Genomic DNA, 26,632 nt, shown 5'->3' with positions numbered 1-26,632 from the left:
ATTCTTCTACAGGCTGGTGCCACTCATTTGTTACAGATTAATGTGGTTGCTATTTAGTTTATTATAACTAGTCATTAAATTAGACTCAGGCATCATATAGGTTTCACTTACCAGTTTGGTTAACTCTAGAAGCCCAGTTCCATTTCTTAACATCGTCGTCGTCTTATTCCTTCTGTAGACCTCCAAACCAGTTAAGAGATTGTCTCATCCTCTGGTCGTCAAAGTAGTATTATTATTTTCATCTGCTTAAGCCATATTGCCCTGTGAGAAGTTAGTGACACACTTCATAATTTCCCTGTGACCATTTGATAACGTTAATGGTTTCCCAACCTTTTATTAAACTAGACAACACACAACTTTTTATTTATTTTTATTTTTTGATGACAACAAGAAATATAACAGTGACATTTTACTTTTCTTTCAAACACAGAGAAGACAAAAGTACTAATAATCCTTATTTAAGTTTGACAGCAGTTCTGCTAGTAGTTATACTGGTTAGGAACATAAGGTCAAGTACATTATTATTAGGGCAAGAAATATCAAGTAAGACAACAGTTATGCTTTTTTGAGATTACTTTCACAAGACAGCAACAATCTTCAAAATCTTCAGATTCTTCAATGATCACATTATTCAAATTATATGTCTAAGAATAGAACTATATAGAAGAAAGACCATAACAAGCTAATCTATTAATGAATATTCACAGACGTCTTCATACTGCACAGGACACAAATTTTGATATTTTTGCACATGTCCTCAATTACAAGCAAAAAAGCAGGCCTGTAAACATCAATTTTGCCAATAGGCTGAAATGGAGAAAGGAATTAATAGGATGTTATTCAACACAGTGAGATAAGGAACATATACCATTAATCTCCCACATATATAAAGGTTACTCCTAAAATAATAGAGAGAAAACACCCAGACTTGTATTTTTGTTTACAAAAATCTATTGGTGAATTTAAGGAGTTAGGAAAAATTGGAGGAAAGCCCTTCTCCAAGCATCCTAATTAAACCCCAAATGCTTTGATTCTCTCACCTCTACCCTAGGAACTGCCTCAGGCCTCGCCTTCCACCCCTGATCCTGCAGGGATCTTTACTGTGGGCCTTGAGAAACTCACTATACATCAGGCTTATTTCTGCTTCTGGGCCTTTAGTTAGTTTCCCAGCCTGCAGCACCCTCTCCACTGATTGTGTCAGACTCCTTAGCCCTCAGGAGCTTAGGGAAAGGACTTCAAAACAAAGGAAATGGGTGAAGACCAATGGTCTTCACCAGCACCATATACCCCCACAACTGAGACAGCCCTACAGCATCACTGTGCTGGAACTTGTCCTGGAAACGCAGACTCCACCTTATTCCCACAATGCAGACTGCAGCCTGCAGCCTACTCCCTCATTTGGAAGGACAAAGCAGGGAAAGAAATGCTGAAACTAAGAAGTAAGGACCCAGAGGACCAGGCTGTAGAATGGAGCCTATGGAATATCACAGCAGTAAAAGCAGAGTGACTCACAAAATGCTCTTTTCAAATCATTTCTTAAACAGTCCAAGTCCCCCAAAATTGTCATCTTTAGAAAAGTGAAGTAAAGCAAATTCTAGTTGTACAGGGTCTGCCTTCAACACATCACTGAGGCCCTTTTCTCCTTCCAGCTTCTCAAATTAAAGCTCAAGAAATTCACAGAATTAGGCAGGATAGGAGAAAAAGGGTGGGGATACCACGATTAGAGAACACAATGCCCAAATAAGCAGTTACCCTACAGGTCCCTATGTGACCTTGCTAAAAGTGGGGTGAAGAAATAAGGGCAGAGATCTGAAGTCTAATTTACAAATCTCTTTCTGGAAACAGCCCAAAACCTACTTTTTGCCAGTTTGTTTTCTGTCTCTCAGCAGTAACTGCTCCAGAGAGGGAAGGAGGAGAAAAAGATAGGGGAAGAATGAGAGGCATAATAAGACCCACATTCCAGAAAAATCTCTTAGTGCCCTCACCCTGGCAACTCCATCATGTCCAGAGGAGGTATGGAAGGGGGAAAGAGGGGTAGCCAAACAAAATCACCTGTATTAAGGGTGGTTTGTTGGCTAGGACCCTGAAAGGCTACTAAAAGGGACCATTCCACCTTGCTTTGGGCACTGCATTATCACTACTCAACTTGCCTTACAAGTAATTGGGTTTATGGGTAATCACAGTAGATATGGGGGTTCCTGTGTGTTGTTTAGGGGCTTAGGTCCATAGATAGTTCTGTCGAGGCAGTGGTGGCCTGTGCAGAGCTCCACCAGCAGGGAGGAAGTAGTGTTGGTGGGCTACAGCACAGGCCTTCATACTCACCAGTAGCCGATTTCGATGCACAATAACCAAAAGTACAAAAAGCCCATTCTTGTTGGGCTACTTCATTTGTGTCTAGCAGTTACCCATGAGCCACCTGCTTGTTCCACCAGAAGACTAGATGGAGAAGGCCCAGAAAGCAGCTGGCATCCAGTAAGTGGTAGCCCAGAATGTCCAGTTTGGGTTGATGGCTGAGTTGGGATTTCAGTTTCATCTTGCAGGGGTGAAACTCAAGAACACATAGTACATGGATATTAGAAGCACAACAAGCATAAAGTGTACTTAGTTTTTTGTTAAGAAGTGTCAAGCTTCCTTGTGGTAGAGAACGACTAAAAGACCTGGGAGAAGACCATAGTCACAGACAGGACCCAAGCCATGCAAAGAAGGCAGTACGTATCTACAACATCACGAGTGTAGCATAGAAGCAGTAGAAGGCCATGCACTTGGAATATGTTCACACAATGCAGAACAGCTTGAAGGGCCAGAAGAAGAATAGCATAGGTATGTAAGGGGCCATCTTGAAATTGACTGTTGAAACCTTAGAACTGAAGGACAAACTAATTCAGTACACTGAAAAAGCAGACAGAAGGCTGCATGCTGCTGGCCAAGAATAGACGATGGTAAGGAGACTTGTGCAGGAGCTTCTCAAGGGCAGAAATTAGCCAGACTGGAACCTGAAAGACCTGGGGCTCTCCACAGGCTGTCGTGGTGGACCTCGAATTCCTCTTCGGGGACCTTCTCCCATCAGGTAGTATTGTAGGGGATTGGACCACAATTCCCCTTTGATAATCTCAGCAATTCTATCAAATTCTAGAAGGCTGTGGTCTGAGAACCAGTTGAAGAAACTCGGGATGGTGTTCCCTTCCCGGTTCCTGTGGATATGGGCCTGGGGGTCTTGACCCCGGTGCCAGCGGATTGGAGTGGAAAGAGACACCACTCGGCCGGAGGATCTGCGCTCATACTCCTTGACTAGCCCCTCATTTCGGAAGTATGGGTTGCTCTGAAAGATGAACTTGAATTTGCAACCTGCCCTGGGGTGTTTAAGTTCCTCCACCTCCAAATTGATCATGTACCTCATTATATCTTCGTCTTGACCACTGATCATAGGTGACAGCTGAGGGTGGTTCCGAAAAGCGGTGACCCAGAAACCTGGAATATTTTGGATAATGAAACTCCTGCGCTGCATATGGAGCCTTCTCATTCGGCCAAATTTGCGCTCCAGCTGGAGGAAGGCCCTGTCGGCCTGGGCATTTACGTTTGACAGCTCTTGATCGATGGCCTCCAGCGAGTCCATGCAATTATTGATTTTCGGGGCCCGAGGCCGGGCCTCTTCTTTCCCTCCACCAGCTGCCTTTTTTTCCTTCTGCACCACCTTCTTTTCCTCCATCACCGCCTCTGCTACTCCCTCTTTTTCTGCTGCTGCCGCGATGGCGCACTTCTTAATCGTCACTTCCTTGGCTTTCGCCCCAGGTTTCACCTGAGACCCCCAGGCCCCTGCGCCACAGCCTTCCAGAGCCTTCTGCCCCGCAGGGCTATGCGGCTCTCCAGGCTGACAGCCATTTTTCTGGCTCTTGTCGGCTCCGACAGAGACCGAGGCTGCTTCAGAGCCCTTCGAAGGAGGCACAGCATCCTCGACTCCCCCTCCGGTGGCTGCAAGGCTGAGGCTCCCGGCAACTCGGACGCAGAGTGCGGGGCTACAGTCCACGGAATCCCGGGGTGCACCTCCCTCCGCAGTGGCCTCCAAATTGCCCTCACCTGTGTCCGCCATCTCCTGTGCCGCCTCGGCTTCCTCGCGGAGCCCCTCGCACTGATTTAGGGGCAGATCTCCTGGGGCCTGGTCCGGAGAGGAGGTTTCGGCGAGAGAGAGCTTGTCGCCCACCTCCTGGCCGCTCATTGTGGTGGAAGTCAGACCTGCAAAAGGGCGTTCCTTGTCCTCTGCAGAAGCTGCGCTCCGCCGCAGTCAGCTCCTTAGCACCACCCCTTTTCCTTGGGGCGGGTGCTGCCATGGCAACCGGTGACGTCATTAACCATCACGCGAGAACTCACTGCCCGGATGATTATGCTTATCAATCAAACATATTCCTTTGTCTGCTTGTTACAAAACGTTATGAATTTAATCAGTCTGGAAAAGAAATTTGACGTACGTAAATGGATGCAAACCAAACTCAAGCATGTACGAATTTTGTTGATATGGTCATCTAGGTCTCTGAATGAATTTCTAAGGAACCTACCTTCAAGTATTTATTAAAACGTAAGAACGGTTAGTTACTGTGTATTCAGACTCATAGGGAGTGATTAGGAAAGGGGATTCATCAAATCATAGGCCTTCCTTTAAGGTACAAATTCGTGGCTATTAGTAAAGAATTGAGATGAACAGATTTTGATTTTTAAAGAGAAGGGAAATGTTGCTAGGCTGTGATTTTTTAAAACTAGAAGCAGCTAAAAGGGAGACATCTTTCATCCTAAAAAGACATCGTAAAGGATTACTTCATTTCGGATTTTATAGTTTTTATAGTTTGGCCAATGTCAATGAAACTAATGGACAGTACTTCCTCTTAACAGGAGTAGCAAAGTATTTTTTCCCCCTTACTTAGAGGTGACTATACACAGGACTTGCACAAATTAGAAATACTATGTCAGTGGATTTTAACTTCTAAAATGATGTGTATTATGCTTTTCTCCAGGTTATAATCTCAAAGTCATTTCTGCTTCATAATGCCTGTGAGCATGAAGCCCACATGTATCTGCCCAAATTGACTGTTGTAATTCACTGCAGCACAGAAGCAACTGTCAGCTATTTGCAGGCACCTAATCTACTGTCTTTTTAAAATATTTGTTTAAAAAGTAAGAAAAGTTAAGGTCTGGTATAGGGATACCACCTGATTCACTCTTCTTGCTAAGGATGGCTTTGGCTATTCTAGGTCTCTTATTTTTCCAGATGAATTTCATGATTGCTTTTTCTATTTCTATGAGGAATGTCATTGGGATTTTGATTGGGATTGCATTAAATATGTATAGTGCTTTTGGCAGTATAGTCATTTTGACAATATTAATTCTGCCTATCCAAGAACAAGGGAAATCTTTCCATCTTCTAAGATTTTCTTTAATTTCTTTCTTTTGCGTTCTGTAGTTTTCATTGTAGAGGTCTTTCACCTCTTTCGTTGATTCCCAAGTATTTCTTTCTTTTTTTTTTTTTTTTTTTTTTTTTTTGAGGCTATTGTAAATAGGGTGGTTTTCCTAGTTTCTCTTTCTTGTCACTGATGTACAGAAATGCCTTTGATTTATGGGTGTTGATTTTATATCCTTCTACTTTGCTGAATTCATTTTTTAGTTCTAGAATTTTTCTGGTTGAATTTTTTGGATCCTCTTGGTATAGAATCATGCTGTCAGCAGATAGTAATAGTTTTTTCTTTTCCTATACGTATCCCTTTAATTCCTTTCATCTGTCTAATCACTCTGGCTAGAGTTGCAAGAACTATATGGTGAAAGAGGACATCCTTGTCTTGTTCCACTTTTGAAAAGGCCTTTTTGAATCTCTGTGTTATTCCTCATAGATAATATCTTAATGTTTTATTTTTCTTTCCCAATCACCTTAGAATAATAAAAATGAAACTTTTTTTCTCTTTCAAAAAAATGACATAGGTCTTGATTTAGCATTTCTGCATGATTAATTCCTCTACTCTGCATTTTTGTTGTTTTGGTTTGCTTTCTTTGCTTCCGTTTTAACTGGATAAAATATGTGCAGTCTTTTAGGTATTCAAATTAATTGCTTTCTTCAGAGTTTAAGAACTGGATGGCACCCTCACCTTGCTTATTTTCCCCACCAGCAAAATAGAGATAATAAAATTAGCTGTCTGTAGTTAAAAAAAAAAAGTAAGAAAAGTTAGTTATTATCTATCCAAGTCAGCTGAGAATTCATTTGGTACCACTATTGTCTATTAGTTTGTTTGAATGTGAGAACACTGGTTTAATCTTTAGAAAAGGTAAGACCAAAGGGAAACTTAAATTTTGCACATTTATGTTTAAGATCTTAAATTCATATTAGACAAACAATGACAGCTCTTTGCAACAGAAATTTCTTCTTGAGCAACCCAGAATGATCATATTCAAATGAGGACTCAGAATCTAGAGGAAAAGAATTTAAAGAAAAACAGCATGTATTCTAAGACTTCTAGTGAGGGAGTAGTGTAGACCTGATTCAACTAAGAATGAGGTAGTGATAGAAGGCAGACAATACAGAGAAACAGATTGTCAGGTTTTTTTGTTTGTTTTATCCCTAGTCACCCTATTCAAGGACAGTGAGTCCAGATTAACCTCTTTGCTGACTGCCAACAAATAAGTTATCTTACTTTAAAAAATACGAACAAGATTCACTCAACAGAAAGCAATTATTTTTCTCTCCCTGAAGTGCTGTTTCTCTTAATAAATTCTCATTTTTGTTTTAGTGGGTTAAAACCCATCTATTGATTTATGTTCTCTGTAAACAAGTTGACAGTGTTCTATAATTGAGTTATTCTTTGACACTGCTCTGCTTTGTTTCTTCTCCTAAAGAATCTTTGCACTGTTGAAGGAGTAACTCTTTCATTATAATCTGAGCCAAGATGCAAAAAAGCAGCAAATGCTGAAAGAACTATTATAGAACTTTATAGAACATTATAAAATTAAAACTTTTTCTATTTTTGTGTATACCAATTTTTTTTTTAAAGATTTCTCTTCTACTGGAAATATCCCTCTCTCCACCTTTGATTATTCCTGTCACCTGAATCATCTTCCACTCCTAATAGCCTGTCCCTTCTTTAAAAAAACAGTCCATGAGCCAGGCACAGTGAGGCATGCCTATAATCCAGAGACTCCAAGGCTAAGGCAGGAGGACTGTAAGTTCCCCAACCTCAGCAACTTAATGAGGCCCTCAGCAACTTAGCAAAACCCTGTCTCAAAATTAAAATTTAGAAAAAGGCTGGGGATGTGGTTCAGTGGTAAAGCACCCCTGGGCTCAATCCCCAGTACCAAAAAACAGTCCATGAAGATTGTAGTAAGCATTCTAAATGCATTGAATTTCATAAACAAGGATTTTTATAGTCCTCAAAATTTCTATAGTTCTTATGACCTCTGCCATCTACCGTTTACTTTTTGATTTTCTTGGTTGTTTCATGAAAGTCATTCTCTCATAGAATATTTTAATAAAACCTGATGACTTAAGTAAAAATTTTAATTTATATGAAAAATTTAAAAGGTTTTACTAAAATGCATAATATAATTCTGCTGGTAGAATTATATTTTGAGTATGGTAGATATGCATTGTAGCTATGAGTCATACTTTACAATTTCTGGCACATTAGGATATCGGACATTAGCTGGGTTTGGTGGTGCATGCCTGTAATTCTAGCTGCTAGGGAGGCTGAGGCAGGAGACCTGAAAGTTCAAAGTCAGCCTCAGCAACTTAATGAGGCCCTAAGCAACTTAGCGACACCCGAGCTCTACATAAAAAAGGCTGGAGATGTGGCTCAGTGGTTCAGTGCCCTTGGGTTCAGTCCCTGGTCCCAAAAATAAAAGATAAAAAAGAATATCAGCCATTATTATACAATAGAACCTTTCCTGTTGGCAAATGGCAATAAAACTGACTCTACAGAAAAAGACATACTAGTAACTTTATGATTTTATAGAAAAAAAATAGCTATAGAAAATGCCATGAACATTTATGAAGAAATTTTTATTTGCCAGGAGATAAGAGGTTTAACAGAAATCCAAACAGAAATAGAATCAAATAGGAACGACTTTACTAGAGTATATAGTAAATATTAGAAATTTTTGAAATATGCCCCATTATTCTTTTTTTAAGAATTGGATGGCACCCTCACCTTGCTTATTTTCCCCACCAGCAAAATAGAGATAATAAAATTAGCTGTCTGTGGTTAAAAAAAAAATGTTTAACAGTTGAACAGTTGAACAGCAAGTTTATTTTTCAGAGCACTTAGTTTCTGGTTATACATATTCATTATAACGTATACTTATTTGATGCTCTGTATAGCAGACAGTTTTACGTACTTAAATGTATGTTGCCTCATTTAATTCTCACAATAACCCTGTGAGGTGATATTATGACCTCCACTTTGCTTCAGAAGGAAGTGAAGTAAGACAAATTGATTTCATTAAAATCATACAGCAAATAGTGAAGCCACAGTCTGAACCCAGGTAATCTGATTTAGGAGCCTGTGTCCTCATTAATTATACTATTCTGTAAACCCACACAACATAAAACTTGAGAAGGCACTTTCTTAAAAATAAGACCAAATAACCATTCCTATTTAATGTTAAATCTTCCTCATCTTCCTATCCCCCTGTGTTACCAGTTCAGGCTGCTATAATAAAACACCATAGACTCGGTGACTTATTAACAACAGAAATGTATTTCTCACTATTCTAGAGGCTAGGAAGTCTAAGATCAAAGTGCCAGCAGAGGACTTGCTTCCTGACTCAAAGATGGCAGTCTTTTTGTTGTGTCCTGACATAGAGGGATCTGAGGCCTCTTTTATAATGGGACTAATCTAGTAGGTTCCTAACCTGGGGCTTCTTTTCTAAGGGCATGAATTTCTTCAAGGACCCCACCTCCAAGTATCCTTACATTGGGGATTCAGTTTCAGTGTGAATTTGGGGGAGAATACAAACAACATTCAGTCTACAGCATCCTCACTTCCTCTATCCACAGAATTAGTGACAATTGTTAGGGAAGTAGTTACTAAAAAGAGGAAAAAGAATTTGTTATCCTTTGTTTCAATGCCTTAATAGTTTTCATCTCATAGGATTCTTTTTTAAAACAAGTATTTTATAACTCCCTTTTTCTTTCTGAAATTTAAATAGTACACCATCTGACATAACTTTTAAAAAATTAATGTAAGATCTTAGTTGTAATTTAAAAGAGAAATAAAAAGAAAGTAATTTTTAGAATATCTATTTCAGTATGTAAATGCTTTGGCATGCATATACTTTAAGACATGATTAAGTACTCAGATTGTTATACCTGTGGAGTCACCAGTATATAAAGTTACTGATGCAACCTGATATAGGTGTATTGGGCTGGAGACATAAGCAGCAATGCTTTGGGTTGTGAAATTTTCTGAAATGGTGAACAACTTTATGAGAAGTTCTGGAAAGTACAAACTTTCTCTCAAATTACATGGTACACATTTCTTCATTTCTAAAATACACCTGTTTTCATATATTGACATCTTTTAAATGACTATTCATATGTAATCAATAGCGTCTTACAACTACTGTCAGCACAACAGGAGTCAAGGTGTACTGCCACTGTCTGGGCATGTGTAGGGTTGGTTGTTAAGTCTTGTTGACATGATTGGATAATTGTAGCCTCTTACAGAACTCTCAAAAAGTCATTTGAAGATAAATGAGTCTTACTTGTTCTTCTGTTAATATCTTCTGATAAGATCAAGAAAGCACTAGCATAAAAATTGCAGAATGAATACTAGTGACTTAAGAAAAAAAATCTCAGAGCACTTTTATAAGCAATAGGATATTCTACTAAAAAATGTCATCACCAAAATTTTTCAAAGTGCTTAGGACAATACTGTTTTGAAAAAAACATGGACACCAAGAAATTTGAGTCAAAAGTGACTAAGATCATTATTTTAAACAGAGAAATAATTAATGAAACATTTTTTATTTCACTTATAATTCCTTTTTTATGTATACCATGCATGCTATATGATTTTTAAAACATTTTAAAATCTAAATGTCTTTCAATATGTAAAAAACAAAAATTCTAAGAATTAGAAAATTTTGTGTTTGGCAACTTTTTCATAGTAAAATAACAATGCATTTTACAATTAATAATAACAGCAGATGAAATTACTTTTAAAATGAAGCATATATTAAAACTGTTTTTTGTTTTGTTTTCAGTAGTGAAATACTGCTAGATTCTAGGCTTAAATAATAGTTTTTCTTCTACATGACTGTTTAATTGTATGTTATTTTATATAGGGAACTATCCTGATGTCCAACATCTCTAATGCCCCTATTAAATGCTCCCCCTTGAGTCTTTGTAATAAACAAAATTGCTCCTTTAACTGAAGGGCGATGAGCACACATGCTGAGAATCTTTTTTTACATGGTGTTCCTATTCCTAGTCACTAGAGGGAGGAAGTGGTCTTCAAGATGATAATTTGATTTGTTTGTCTGCCTATGTTAAAGTTTAAGCTGCTCTGAAGAAAATATTTATCGCAATTACAGACCATAAATGCACTGAAAGCATGGATTTTCAGCATAAATTTGGGTACTCTATAATCAAAATTGAACCATTATCTTTATTCTATCACTGTTACAAGATTAAAATTTTCTCACAGGTTTGTAAAGATGGCTCCCTACAAGAATACTTTGGAAGAGGAAAAACAAACCTCATATGACTCTGCTTTCTACATCTTAAAAGAAACCAGATACCACTAGGTCCCTCACCTGAATGACCTTGCACTTTGTAGGCTGCCTAAACATACACTTTGGACTCAGCTCAGGCTACAGGTCTCAGTTCTGCTACTTACTAGCTGGTTGGTTTGGGTTAGTCACTTCACCTTTCAGAGCCATAATACCCTCATATATAAAATGAATATAATAAAATTTAAAGAACTATCATGAAGATGGAATGAAATTATATCTGTATTTATCACACTGTGATAAAAAGAAGTCAACTTCGTCATTTTTATTATTTTTTTTGCTAAAACTTACCTACATTAAATAGACTACTTTGCAGGCAGTATAAAACCAATGCCAAATTCTATTATGAAGTTGTATGTTTATATAAGTTCAGAAATAACATCCATGTAGAATGAATCATTAAGTGAAAGCTTTGTTGAAGAACTGAACTGGACCAATCAGAATATGAACTGACATGAAACCTTAGGACATAGTGATAATACTCTTGTCTGCTGTGTTATAGTTATCTAGACATATGGTATTATGGGTTGATTGGGGGGAAAAGAGTTTATTGCTGAAACTATGTGCTTGCCACATTCTTCCACATAATATCACATTAAAGACCATATTAAAAATACATTTAAAATTATGCTTTTAATATCTAATTTTAAGCAGACTTGCTTACTCAAAAATCATATTGACAGTGAGGATGTATATTTCAAATCAAGTTTGTCTGACCTGAATATCTTTGCATATAAGATTGGATTACACATTCACTTCACCAATATTAGATCAAGACTTGGACACAGCCACTATCTGAAATCACATTTCAATTAAATGTCTATCAGGCTAAAAACATGAGACAGAAAAGACACAGTCTTATCATTTAATGAAGAAAAATCTAAATATAAATAAATATAAAGAAAAAAATCCGGGCTGGGGATGTGGCTCAAGCGGTAGAGCACTCGCCTGGCATGCGCAGGGTGCTGGGTTCGATTCTCAGAACCACATAAAAATTTAAAAAAATAAAGATGTTGTATCCACCGAAAATTAAATAATAAATATTAAAAAATTCTCTCTCAAAAAAAAAAAATCCTGAGAAAACAATTCATGAAAAACAGTACCAGAATATGATTCCATATAATAAACACTATTTCTTTTTTTTCATTCTCTTAAGTTGTTCTTGTCAGTTTTTTTTTAATTTGTGCTTTTTAGATATACATGACAGTAGAGTGTATTTTGACATTACTCAGCCATAAAGAAGAATGAAATAATGGCATTTGCCAGTACATGGATGGAACTGCAGACTATGTCATGCTAAGTAAAATAAGCCAGAAAACCATCTGATATAAACAATATTTCTGGGAGCCACATGGTCATAAACAGGCCTACTCTTGCCCCATAAATTTAAGTCCAGTGCTTATCTTGAAATTATTACATTTCCCTCTCAGTACTGATAAAATTAGAAGATTCACCAAAACTGCCTGAAGGGTAAACTCATGTTTAGCCATTACATAAGTTTGATTACAACAGCACTGAAGCTACCACGCACCTATTTATAGAGCCTTAACACAACTCTGAACTGTACTGTCCTATGTGAAAGTGGAGTTTGGTGAAGAGGATGAGAATTAAATTCTAAGTGCTTGTTATAAACTCCAATAAACATACATTTCTTAATGGTATCAATTCTTTACATCTTAGCAGTCAAATTCTACAAGAATTTAAATATTTGAACTGCTTTAGTTCATTCTGTTCAATTAAATTCAGGCAGAAATAGCAACAATTACATTTTACAGATAGAAAACACTTATGATCTGATAGGATCTAGGGACCCTCAATTATCTTTATACAGATAAATGTATTCCTTTTAAAAGCCATTCATGAATGGATTAGGAATAATACAACCAAGGTAAAGTTATTTATACTTAAAAGAGTTTTATTTTTTTTTTCATAGTTTTATTTTGTTTATTTTTATGTGGTGTTGAGGATCGAACCCAGGGCCTCGAATGTGCTAGGCTAGCTAGCACTCTACCACGGAGCCACAACCCCAGCCCGTTTTAGATTTTTTTTTTTACAGAGAACGAATTTTTTTTTTTTTATGTTTATCCTTCAGTTTTCGGTGGACACAACATCTTTATTTTATGTGGTGCTGAGGATCAAACCCAGCGCCCCGCGCATGCCAGGCAAGCATGTTACCGCTTGAGCCACATCCCCAGCCCCCATTTTAGAATTTTAATGGCAAATTTTGTAAAGGTTGCTGCAGGATGGTGCAAGATGTCTAAACTTGAAATGAGAACCCCTACCTGAGCCCTTTACTTACATCTTGGGCAATACATTTCTATTTGCTGAGCAATGATATAGAAACTATGTAATTATAAAATGTGAGTATACATCAAAATTCTTGATGTATCTAGCAATTTTTTAAAAAGGATTGTCATAATTACGACAACAGCAATACCTGCTTCACATAGAATAGGATACCCCTTATTTTTTGTGGTGCTGGGGATCCCATAACCCATGCAAAGCACATGCTCCACCTCTCAACTACATCATTAGGTCCTAATGTCTGATCATTTGTGATTAATAGTAGACATAAATGTCTTGATTTGTTTGTAATGAAAGCATAATTCAGGAAACTGATTCAAATGGAGATAAAGCAGAAGCAGCTTGAGTTTAGGGCAATAGTTCCCAAATGTTAGCATATCAGAATCACCTGCAGCATGATTAAACTTGGATGAAAGGCCCAACCCAATTCTTTAGGCAGAAATGGGAATCTAAAGATTGCATTTCTAACAAATTCAGATGGTGTTAAGGCTGCTAGGCTTGAGACCACCTTTGTGATTCCCTGCTTTTACCCAGGAGAGGAGCATATTAGAACTGAGGAAGTCAAAGGTAACCTGTAGGCATTTTAATGTTCAAAAATAGAAAAGGAAGCTCAAAGATTCTCAGGAGTGTAGTACAGATTATCTTTGAGTATGTCCTGAGCAGACTTCATTTCAGGGAACATAAGTTTACACACCTCTTAGTTTGGAGGTTAAAAGAATCTTTAGACCAATTTTGGCCTAGAATTGAGAAGTACATTTTTAAAAGTCCATATAAAATATACTACTCTTTTGTTTGGTATCTTTCACTTAACATGCTTTTGAGACTTACTCATGTTCATTTTTATTCCTGATATGCCATTGCATACTACACAATTCCACTTGTTGGTGAACACATTTAAATTTTACAAATATTTTGCATGCTTTGAGACATTCACTTAAGAAATATAGTCATGTTGTCCTATGTAATGGGAAAACTAATTTTATTAATACATTTAATCCAACATCAAGAATATTATTTCAATATGCAATCAATATGAAAAAAATTTTCATCCTATATTGTCTTGAAAACCAGTGTGTATATTTGTAGCAAATCTCATTTTAGACCAGCCACATTCCAAATGCTCAAAAGCCACTGGAGGTTAAAGGTATTAGGCATCATGTCTAGGCTCTAAAATTCTATAGTTACTTTAAAATGTACAAATTACATAAAGGTTATCCAAAATTAAGTAATGTTATAATAAAATGGTGGGTGAAAGATTAAAGGTTAAAATGGGCCTTTTCTAATTACTGAGAAATTGTTATTTACAAGTCACTGCAAATCTTTTTGACATTGTTCTTACCCAAGGCAAGGTACAAAAACTTCATTACTTCATTAAGCTTTCTGGGCACCAGGTTATTTTGCTCTTTTTTCCCCATTTAAATTTTTCACTCTGTCATTCACTATTTTATCTGTTGACAACTATATGTAAAACTTTAATGCTAGATGTAGTGAAAGATGTAAAAGACTATTTTCACAAGGTTTCTAAACTAGTAAGAGATGATAAGTGAAAAAAATGTATTTGTTTCTTTATTATACTATATCACTCTTTATCATTTATCTGCATATCAGTGCTTCCCCAATTCTATAGCAATGAAAGGAATGGAATTTATCTGCTTATTCTTTTTCTCTTCCAGGCACTAACAGAATGTTTTAATAAAAATGTGTGGAATTCACAATAATGAATAGTTATGTTATTTTCTAGAACAGAGGTTCCTACGAAGTACAGTACATAATTTTTTTAAAAATGAAGCATTTTATCTCCCAGCTGACAACAGAAAGACTATAGTGCAGGGGAATTACCAGGACAAACCTTAAAGAATTTGACACATAGAAGAAGGTGGTAAGAAAGTTTGAAAAATCAATACGTTTTGTACAGATGAGGAAGTATGGGAATAGAATTTGTGTAGCACATATAATAGGGACTCTCTGAATGTTTGCTTATTAAATTCACAAATGAATACAAGGAACAGTCTAAATGACCTGAGGAAGTGAAAGGGAGATGGTGCTACACAAGCTTTATTAAAAGAAAACAAATAAAAAGAAAAAACAAAAAAAACCCTGACATCTTGAGTAAGCAGTTGCAATTGTAAACATTTTAAGGGGGAAAAAAAAATGGCAGCAACCATTACTCCTTACCTGAAAGTGCTCTGTTTTCTTACTTTGGGGATAATGCCTACTGTGTCCATTTAAGAATTTTAATAATTTCATAGTATGTCATTAGCTTGAACAATTTCATTCAAGCATGTTCATGGGCAGGGTAAAAAAATAAGAAATCTACCAGAGTGGCATGCTTTTATTTTACCATCATGCATATAAAGGAAAACAAATATGCCAATGGTACACCTTTAATTTGACAGAGTAATCTCACAAGTTATTTATGCAATTTGGAAAGAGACACATCAATTACTAAATTGTTAGCAGAGCACATTATCAAAACAATTTATCAAGCCACACATTTTTTGTAGATTATTTTCCAGGAAGGCAATAATTTGACAAGTCTGACAAAGACTGTTACCCAAACTATGTTTCTAAAGGTACAGTAATAGAAGGGGAAAAAAAAAAAAAGTTGAAAACTTGTAAACAGTCAATACTTTACAGAAAATTGACTGTTATTCTTCCAAATATTATCAAATTAAGCAAAAGAAAGCCTGTACAGCTCAACTTTTCTAATAAACAGAAACAGAAAATAACAAGATTTTACTAAATTGTAGTGAAATAAGGACACAATATTGATCTTCCAAATACATCCGATCACATAAAAACAGAAAGCTTCGAAATTTTACTGTTCCTTTCAAGAACTCTTGTCTAGACAACATATGTAACACTCCAAACTCCTGGGATATTTTTTAATGGCAATCCTGAGAAAATATTTCTCTTGCCATCACCATTGACAGAGTAAGACTCAGGCTCTCAAATCAGTTCAGTCTCACCCAAATTTTACCTGGCTCATTTATGCCTCTAGAGTTTTAGTTTCCATTGCTTAGAACACCCTTCACAATCTCTTTAGTTCTCCCTTTATAAAGTAACTCCCACTTTTCTTTCTATCTAGTGCTTTCTCCCTTAAGCTCTCTAGGACTTGCCAAAGGGGCTGGTTATTGGGAAGAGAGCAGAAGGGTGATCAAAGCTCTAATATTCTACTTTACGGGGCAACCTCTCTATCTATGAAAATTTTAATATGCAAAATAAACTAAAAAGTTTACTTTTGCAACTGTTTCTGAATTATTTTTTATTCAATAACTAAGAGAAAAAGGGAGAAAGTGGGAGAGAGGAGCCTTAGCAAAAACCAAGGAGGGTAGGCATAGCCAATAGCAGGCAACACTAAAAGGTAACCCAGGATGCAGGAAAAGCAATAGAGAAGTATAAATCACACAGAACAAGTGGTCCACTCTTGCTCTCCCTTACATCATTAATGCCCAGTAACTGTCCACAGATCATGTGCCTATTACTGCTAGAAGCAGAGCAGGGTGAGTAGAATGTGTTCCCAGACAAAACTAAAAATCCAAGTGGTAGTAACCAGATCAGAAGTTCTGGGGAAAAGTCTAAGCAATGTAAAGGTAGTGCAATCCTACAGCATCATTTGCTTGGCTTAGAAGTGCTAGTAGCCATGCAATGTGATAATACAGAATAGTATGGAGGCCACGTGGAAGTGGAGAAAAGGTCCATGACAGTCTTCTCAATCTTGATATTGAAAGAACTAAATATCAAGAAAGAAGAAAGGGTACAGAAAGTTCAGTGCAAAAAAAAAAAAGCACACCCACTGATCTTGCCCAAGCACAGGAGGAGGTGCCGGAAACCTATGCAGCAGTGTTCCCAAGGACAGAGGTTAACCAGACTGGAACCCAAAGGGCCTGGGGATCTCCACTGGCTCCCTTATTGGGCGACGTCTGGCTCTACGCACTCCTTCACGCAAAAGGTAGTACTGCAGTGGATTTGGCCACAGTTCTTCTTTGATAATCTCGGCAATTCTGTCAGACTCTGGAAGGCTGTGGTCTGAAAACCAAGTAAAAAAGCTGCAAATGAGGTCTTGGTTTCTGCGAATGAAGGACTGAGGTTCCCGTCCCCTGCGCCACATGATTGGAGTGGAAAGAGACACCACTCGGCCGGAGGATCTGACCTCATATTCCTTGACAATCAGCTTGTTTCTAAAGTAGGGGTTTCTTCGAAAGAAGAACTTGAACTTGCAGCCAGTTTTAGGGTGTCTGAGTTCTTTCACTTCCAAATTGGTTACATACCTTAACATCTCTGCATCTTGGCCCCTAATCATGGCGGACAACTGGGGGTGGTTCCGAAAGGCAGTCATCCAGAAGCCCGGGATATTCTGAATGATGTAGTTCCTCCGCTCTAGGTAGTGTCGACGCATTCGCCCAAATTTCTGCTCCAGTTGTTGGAAGGCCCTGTCAGCCTGAGCATTCACAGTGTCCAGTTCCATCTGGATGGCCTCCAGGGGGTTCATGCGGAGATCCATATGCCAGGGTCTTGCCTCCTCAGCTTCTTCCACCACTCTCCTCTCCTCCACGGCTTCCACTTCTCCACCTGCAGGCTGTTCCACCTCCATCGCCTCCTCCACCACTCCTTCCTTCACCTCAGCCCTCTCCTCCGCTCCCACTGCTACTGAGGGCATGGAGCCCTTTTCAGCCTTGGCTTCCAGAACCTTCGCCTCCACCATCACCTCAGACCCCGACCTCTTCGCACCACAGGTTTCCAGGGCCTTTTCCTCACCCGGAAAATCACTTTTCGGACGGCTAACGGTAGCCACCAACTCAGAGGCAGCTTCCAGGCTCTCCGTGAGAGGCAGAGCCTCCTCCTGCTGGGCTCTGGTCGCCAGGTGACCGCGACAACCATCGACTCGGATCTGGGGAGCCGGGGCACCGTCCGCGGGATCCCAGGGTACACCCCCGTCCTCTGAAAGCTGGGGCGATGGGCGCGCAACCGTTTCCACGCTTGCCTCACTTGTCTCCGCCATCGCCGGAGCCGCCTCCGATTCTCCGCGGAGCGTCAGGCACTGGTCGGGGTCTTCCTTGGCAGCGTCAGGGATAGTGAGGCTGCGGGTCTGGGGGAGAAGGGTCTTCTCGACCCCATGCAGGCCGCTCATGTTGGTAACAGACCAACAGCACAGTAAAGTCTGTTTTCCTCACAGAAGCCGCCTTCAGACACACGCCGCTTGCCCCACCCACCCTCGGTACCGCCAGCGTCTCCGGGGCGGTGACGTCAGGGATGCAGATCTCGCTATATCGCGAGAACTGGCTGGTGTCCCGATTGGTTCTGCCGCTTCCGGCTAGCTGGGGTATATTTCTGCTTAAGGTTTCTGTCAATTTAACCAGTTGGAACTGCAGTTTTGTTTATGTAAATAAGTGTGTCAGAGACCGAAGGCTGTGAACACTCTCCTTGCAATGCTTCTGGAAATGGCCCCGGAAAGTTAGCTGGGGCAGTTGTAGGTGATCATGGTCCTTACCCTGCCTGCTGTCCAGTGTCTGAAGACAACAAATGTTTTTCTGATTTTTCAGGGTTTTTTTTGAGGCAGGAAAGTGAATCTATTTCCTAGTAGCCCATATGGCTAGAAGTAATATGGCCGGTGTCTTTATTTTTAACTAAGATGAATGGCGAAATAGCTTCCTTTTCTTAAATACAAATGACATAAAAATATGAATTCTAGCCTTTAACATTACTGGAAGAAAGTTTCTCAGGTTTTTACCCCTAGTGATGCGTATATTTGTCGCTGGTACTCAATCTATAAACCGCATCAATTAAGAGTTGGTGCTGTGGGCTGGGGTCAAAGCACAATGTAGAGCATTTGCCTACCATGTGTGAGGCACTGGGTTTGATGCTCAGCACCGCATATAAATAAATAAAATAAACGTCCATTGACAACTAAAAAACATATTTTTAAAAAGAGTTGAGTTGCAAAACTCAACTCCAAGTGGATCAAGGATCTCGGCATTAGTCCAGATTAGAAGAAAAAGTAGGCCCAATACTCCTTTATGTCAACTTAGGAATGCACTTCCTCAGGAGCCTAAAGCAAGAAGTAAAACCAAGAATCAATAAATGGGATGCTATCAAGTTAAAAACTTCTTCACAGCATAGGAAACAATAATGTGAACAGAGTGCCTGAGGAATGGGAGAAAATCTTTACCATCTGCACCTCAGAGCATCCATCACCAGGATGTACAAAGAACTTGGAAAACTTAACACCAGAAAATAAAGAAAAGAAAAAAAAAACTCTTAGTCAATAAATGGGCAAAGGAATTGAACAAGCACTTCACGGAAGAGGAAATACAAATGGTCAACAAATATATGAAAAAAAAATGTTCAACATCTCTAGCAATTAGAGAAATGCAAATTAAAACTATGCAGAGATTCCATCTTACTCCAGTCAGAACAGCAATCATCAAGAATACAAGTAAGGGTAAATATTGGCAAGGATATGGGGGAAAAGGTACACTCATACATTGCTGGTGGGACTGCAAATTGGTGCAATCACTGTGGAAAGCAATAAGGAGATTCTTCAGAAAACTTGTAATGGAACCACCATTTGATCCAGTTAACCCACTATTCGGAATCTACCCAAAAAACTTAAAATCAGCTTTCTACAGTGACACAGCCACATCAAGGTTTATAGCAGCTGAATTCACAATAGCAAATCAATGGAACCAACCTAGGTAGCCCTTCAACAGATGAATGGATAAAGAAAATGTGATTGATATATATATATATATATATATATATATATATATATATATATATATATACACACATACACACACACACTAGAATATGTATGTATACACACACACACACACATATATATATATACACAAACACACACAATAGAATATTATTCAGCCATAGAGAAGAATGAAATTATGGCATTTGCTGGTAAATGGATACAACTGGAGAATAGCATGCTAAGTGAAATAAACTAATCCCAAATAATCTCTCTGATATGTGGATGCTAACCCACAACAAGGGAGGGTGGGGAGGGAAAGAATAGAAATCCATTGGATCAGAGGGGAATGAAGGGAAGGGAGTGGGAAGGGGAATAGGAAAGATAGTAGAATTAATGAGATATAACTTTCCTATCCTTGTATATGAATACCTGACTAGGGTAACTCCACATTTGTACAATCACAAGAATATGGTCCTAATTAGAATAAGTGATACTCCATGTATACACTCTACTTTCATATGTCTAAAAAGACAAATAATAACAAAAAAATTTTTTTAAAGAATTCATGATGCTAATATCAGGAGGAATAAAATCAGGATCAATTTGCTAAATCTTGCTCCATGTCCTATCACTGGAGGAAAGAGGATTTGATAGCTTTTTCCAGCCCATAAGTTACTAATTTATTAATGTGTTTAGTTCTATAAGGTATGAACGTTTGGCTCTAACGAAGTACATATCCATGGCAATTAGCTCTTTTGAGAGGAATGTTGGTGTCTCTGGTTAATTTAGTTTGTTGATTTATTGTTACTGAACCCATATTCAGAAGCTTCCCCAAGGAAAACCAGTGCTGGAAAGACAATTGCTGGGGACAAAGAAGTATAGGTTTGTTGAAGATGTTAGCAACCTGGAAGGAGGAAGATGTTTTAATTTTCTGTTATGGTTTGGATGTGAGGTGTCCCTCAAAATCTCACATGTGAGACAATGGAAGAAGGTTCAGAGAAGAAATGATTGGGTTATCAGAGCCTTAACCCAGTCAGTGAATTAATCACCTGATGGGATTGAGTGGTAACTGAAGGCTGGGATGTGGCTGGAGGAGGTGGGACATTGGGGGTGTGGCTTTGGGATGTATATTTGTATCTGGCAAGTGAAGTCTCTCTCTCTCTGCTTTCTGATCATCATATGAGCCATTTCTCTCCACCATCCTTGAGCCCGAAGGAATGGAATCAACTGCCTATGAATTGAGACCTCTGAAACCATGAGCCCTCAAATAAATTTTTCCTCTTCTAATATTGTCCTGGTCAGGTCTTTTAGTCACAGTGGCAAAAAAGCTGACCAACACATTTCCCCAAAGAGGTTCCAAGTCTTTGGAGAAATGGAGAGTATTTATAAGAGGATCAGAGGCTACATGCAGAAATCAGTGTTTCACAGGAGCTTGAGTCTGGCAGTTGGTGTTTTGAAGCTGACTACAGATGAGTAACTCCTAGTGCCTGGCCTATTCTTATCTTGAAGGCAAGATGCTCTGGGGTGCAGAGTAAAGGCAGTCTCCTGGAAATGGGAAAGGGAACAGGAATAAAGCAAGACAATATTACTGATGGCAATAGCCTGTTATAGTATCTTAAAAAATTACAAGGCTCCAGATATATATCAGTGGGAGAACACCCACCATCGATTTATGAGGAAAAACCAGTTAAAATGGAAGATCCAAACGACCTTAAAATAGAAAAAAAAAAAAAAACTTGTAGAGTGCAACATGTGCAACATGTTCCTAATTAATTCAAGGTTTAAAACAGGTAAACTTTTTTTTTTTTTTTTTTTTTTTTTACTAGATTTACCTTGTATCAGGCTGGGGATATAGATCAGTTGGTAGAGTGCTTGCCTTGCAAGCACAAGGCCCTGGGTTCAATCCCCAGCACCGAAAAAAACAAAAAACAAACAAACAAAAAAAGCTAGATTTACCTTGTATCATAAACTGAACCGGAAGGTATCGATGTTCTAATCCTTACCTGAGAGTTTGCAGATATGATTAATATAGGAATCTGGAGATGGGAAGATTATACTGGGTTAAGAAGATATGCCATATGAAATTCCAATGGCTCTTATAAAAAGGAAGCAGGAGTTTTAGAGAAGATGTGACAAACAAAGGAGTGGAAGGCTAGGTGGAGAAAGTAGATGCTGTGATATTATGCTTCCAGTTTTAAAGATGGAGGACAGAGCCAAAAATCCTAGGAATGAAGATAGCTTCTAGAAGCTGGAAGGGTAAGAAAATGGATTATCCTCTGAGTATCCCCAAAAGAACACATTGATTTTATTAAATTAAATAAATTTTATTTATTTCTAGAACTGTAAGATAATAAATTTTTGTCATTTTAAGCTTTTAAGTTTTTGGTAAACTTGTTACAGATGCAATATGAAATGAATACAGCAGGGGGCAAGGTTTGGTTGTATCTATGCATGCCTCAAGTTGTTTCTAACAGCAGCCCCTTCCTTCCCCTGACATCCTGCCTAACAGTTTTTGGCTTACTACAGCTTGAGCCTCTCTTTGGATATCAAGACCAGAAATATATTTAAACCATGCACAGAAAGACAAAATTAAAGTTTCAACATACCACAAAATAGATTATAGAGGACTGAGCTATGGGAGGACAAGTGCCTCCCACTTGCCTTGCAGAGTGTTTCATAGATGATTAAAGTGTTAAATAAAAAAGCAAATGAACAGAGTATAGTGTCTTCTGCCTGCAGCTTGGTGTTTGCAGATGAGAAGGTGAGAATGGATGTATGGATTGTCACTCTGCTCTTCTGCCTTTCTGCTACTGGCAAACCAAAGTGCTGCTGTATATGGTAAAAAAAAGTCTTAGGAAAATGGATTTCCATACATACATAAAAGTCTTGAAAGCATGGGAATCCATAGAAACAATTTTGTTTTACAAATAATTTATATAAATGTGGTCACAGTGTATATTAAATAAACCTTTAAAAGACCAACATATTTGGGTGAATTTATAAAGCAAAGTCTCAAACTAATAGCATTTTCAATTTTTTCTTATTTCTGGACAAACCAAAGTAGTGATCCCAGGCCTTATTTTATTTTCTCTGCAATAAATGTATTCTACTTAGCTACTGCAATAAATGTATTCTACTAAGATTCTACTTAGCATTATCTTCTCCAACTCCATCCATTTACCTGAAAATGCCATGATTTTATTCTCTCTTATTGCTGAGTAATATTCCATTGTGTATATATGCCACTTTTTTTATCCATTCATCTACTAAAGGGCATCTAGGTTGGTTCCACGGTTTATCTATTGTGAATTGTGCTGCTATAAACATTGATGTGGCTGTGTCCCTGTCAATCCCCGCCAAAACAAATGCTGAATGCTTTCTTTGATATAAGGTGACTGACTCATAGTGGAATAGGGAGGGGGAGCATGGGAGGAATAGATGAACTCTATATAGGGCAGACGGGTGGGAGGGGAAAGGAGGGGGCAGGGGGTTAACAATCATGGTGGAATGTGATGGACATCATTATCCAAAGTACATATATGAATATTTGAATTGGTATGAACATACTTTATATACAACCAGAGGTATGACATTTTGCTCTATATGTGTAATATGAATTTTAATGCATTCCACTGACATTTATTTTTAAAAATCAATATAAATAGAAAAGCAAATAAAGTAAAAAAAAATAAAAGGATTTAAGCACTACAATAAAGGCAAGATTTTAGCCTGAAAAGAGAATGCATCTCCACATCATGTACAACTATAAGATTGGGAAATTATACTCTAGATATGTGTAATATGTCAAAATACATTCTACTGTCATATATAACTAAAAAGAAGAAATAAAAAAATTAAACAGAAAAAAAGAAATGTATATAGATTTTATAATGCATGGTGTACTTATTTTTCATATCAATGAGATTTAATAATAGGACTTTTCACAAGTTCTGCTTGTTTCCAATTGCTATGAAATTACCTACTATCTTGAAACTGGCATAATTCAATATAGCCTAAAGTGGATATTTTTATTACTCCAAATATGCCTTCTATTTTTTAAGTAGAAAAGAGTGTAAAGCTTTGATCAGTCCTAAAAAATATAGCTTTATTTATCAAAGTTACTATTATGATGTCTATATGTGTAATTAATGCTCTTTTTTCAAGAGTAATTCACAGAGTATATTTATTGAAAGCCAACTACATTTCCAGCAATAGAAAGAACATAACAAGACAATAAGCCCTGCCTCCAGAGAGTTCATCATTTAAATCAAGCAATGATTCTGAATCACAGTGAGCCTTCGTTTCACCTTTCAATATGTGCACAGATACTGATTTCCTCCAGAAGGTAAAATAAAATCTTTTATTATGCACATCATTCTTTGTACTGTCATAAGGGGTATTTTTAAATCTGTATGTTGAAAAGGCCTACTTTGCTTTCTCTAATTGCCTTCTGTGACTATTCAAGTTTTTCTTTTCCCTTTCAGTTTTCTCCATCATATACTCTGTAGCTCTATCCAACCAGCTGCTTTTTCTGTGACACTTTGTGATGGTTTTTTGTTCCTCTTCACCATTTCTTTTGTTGCTTTCCTCCTTGCAAGAACTTGGTCATCAAAGCTTTCTCATCTTCCCTTACTTGGATTCTTATCCACTTGGGTGAGAAATATTAGCACTTCCTTAAAAATCAGGTCTTCAAAGAAATACAATCGATCAACAAATATACAAAAAAAAAAAAAAGTTCAACATCTCTAGGAATTAGAGAAATGCAAATCAAAACTACCCTGAGGGACTGGGGTGGTAGGTCAGTTGTAGTGTACTTGCCTAGCACATATGAGACACCAGGTTCAATCCTCAGCACCAAATAAATAAATAAATAAATAAAGATATTGTGTTCATCTACAACTAAAAACCAAAACAAAACACTACACCAAGATTCCATCTCACTTCAGTCAGAATGGCAATTATCAAGAATACAAGCAACAATAAATGTTGGTGAGGATGTGAGGGGAAAGGTACCTCATACATTGCTGATGGGATTGCAAATTGGTGCAACCACTCTGGAAAGCAGTATGGAGATTATTCAGAAAATTTGGAATGGAACCACCATTTGACCTAGTTATCCCACTCCTAGGTTTATATCCAAACGACTTAAAATCAATGTACTACAGGGATGCAACCACCACAATGTTTATAGCAGCTCAATTCACAATAGTTATACTATGGAACCAACCTAGGTGCCCTTCAACAGATGAATGGGGAAAAAAAAAGGTGGTCTATATACACAATGGAATATTACTCAGCCTTAAAGAAGGATGAAAGTATGGCATTTGCCAGTAAATGGATGGAGTTGGAGAATATTATGCTAAGCTAAATAAGCCAATCCCAAACAATCAAAGGCCAAATGTTTTCTCTGATATGCAGACCTAATTCATAATAAAGGGTGGGGGGAAAATAAAGGTACTTTGGATTAGACTGAGGGAAGTGAAGGGAGGGGAGGGGGTATGGGGATAGGAATGATAGTAGAATAAATTCGATATTATTTTTCTATGTACATATATGATATGTGTAACTTTAAATCATGTACAACCAAAAAATGAGAAGTTATATTCCATTTTTTGTATAATGTGTCAAAATGCATTATACTGTCATGTATAACTAATTAGAGCAAATAAAAAACATTTTAAAAATCAGGTCTTCAAAGTGTAATTCATCAGAATTTTTCATCAGTATTTCTTTAAGCTTTGTTATAATCTTCAGATTTTCTCTGTAATAATACTCTCTTCCTGAAAGCTACTCAGAAATACTATCCTCCAAAAGACAATTGTTTCTAGAGGATTTCTGTCTCAAAAGATATACTAAAATAGATTGATTTGAAAATCCACTATTTGGTTCTTTGATATTAAATTAAAGTTTATATAACACATGAATTTTGAAACTTAAAAACCTCAATGATAAAATATCAAGATAGTTAACCATCAGATATGTCTGTGCTGTCATTATAAACTATACATTTAGGAATCAAACTATGAGTCTGTAGTCAGATGCTATCTGTATTAAGTGCCATCTGTAATTCATAATTTTTTTACATTTTTAACTCAAATACAAATATATAAGATTCAGTAATTTTCTGAACGTTCTCAGGAAGAATTATTATAATCACCCTCCAGTTTAAAAAAACACTGTTGGATAATCTATTTTCCGCAAATAACTCCCTATTTTGTTGCAACATGATAATCAACCACTCTATAACCTTCTGTGGCATTTCCTATTTCCTCTTCACCTGAAGAGCATGAAAAAGAAGGGACAAGAGTCCACCTTTCATTGTTTCATTGGCTCTTGGTGTTTTCATAGTATTTTAAATGCCTGATTTCAGTTTTACAACAGCAAAAATACTAATATTTATCCTGAAAAGTAATCATATATTCCAAGTAGCAGATATTAACAACTTTAAACACAATCTCTAGGAATAATTCTCTAGGAATACATCCTGAATATACTTTAGAAAAACATTTCTAGAAGTCTGTGCAGGATTTGTTTCTGTTCTATCATTGGTAATAATTGCACTTGCTGCAACAGGAACTTTAAATTCTTCTGCTGCAAATTTTAAGACTGCTGTGAAAGGTATACTCTCAGGAACACTAAGTACTTTATATGGCAGCTGTGGGTCCAATGTCAGCCAAAGGAAACCTTCAACATGGAGAAGCTGGTCTGGACAGACACCCCATTATGATTTACATGTGGTTTCCCCCAAAACATCACATATGAGAAAATGCAAGAAGGTTTGGAGGAGAAATGATTGGGTTATAGCCTCAACCTAATCATCGAACTAATCCCTGTTGGGATTAACTGAGTGGTAACTGGAGGCAG

The 26,632-nt window shown here is 37.6% G+C and overlaps 2 protein-coding genes across 2 annotated transcripts; both read right to left on the bottom strand.

Annotated features, from left to right (window-relative positions):
- Positions 1-354: 354 nt before the first annotated feature.
- Tspyl4 (TSPY like 4) lies at positions 355-7,340 on the bottom strand. The gene has a single exon (XM_027928341.3). It carries the CDS (start codon positions 4,211-4,213, stop codon positions 2,978-2,980), a length of 1,236 nt encoding a protein of 411 aa, XP_027784142.2. The 5' UTR covers positions 4,214-7,340; the 3' UTR covers positions 355-2,977.
- An 8,039-nt stretch (positions 7,341-15,379) lies between these two features.
- Tspyl1 (TSPY like 1) lies at positions 15,380-18,275 on the bottom strand. Its single transcript, XM_027928235.2, has one exon. It carries the CDS (start codon positions 18,194-18,196, stop codon positions 16,928-16,930), a length of 1,269 nt encoding a protein of 422 aa, XP_027784036.2. The 5' UTR covers positions 18,197-18,275; the 3' UTR covers positions 15,380-16,927.
- Positions 18,276-26,632: the final 8,357 nt, after the last annotated feature.

This window comes from Marmota flaviventris, chromosome 6 (genome assembly GCF_047511675.1).
Source record: "Marmota flaviventris isolate mMarFla1 chromosome 6, mMarFla1.hap1, whole genome shotgun sequence".
NCBI lineage: Eukaryota > Metazoa > Chordata > Mammalia > Rodentia > Sciuridae > Marmota > Marmota flaviventris.
This window is presented reverse-complemented; position numbering and strand designations above follow the sequence as displayed.

Bases quoted from the DNA above. Each gene is read 5' to 3' on its own strand.
- Tspyl4 (XM_027928341.3), bottom strand. From the start codon at position 4,213: ATGAGCGGCCAGGAGGTGGGCGACAAGCTCTCTCTCGCCGAAACCTCC.
- Tspyl1 (XM_027928235.2), bottom strand. From the start codon at position 18,196: ATGAGCGGCCTGCATGGGGTCGAGAAGACCCTTCTCCCCCAGACCCGC.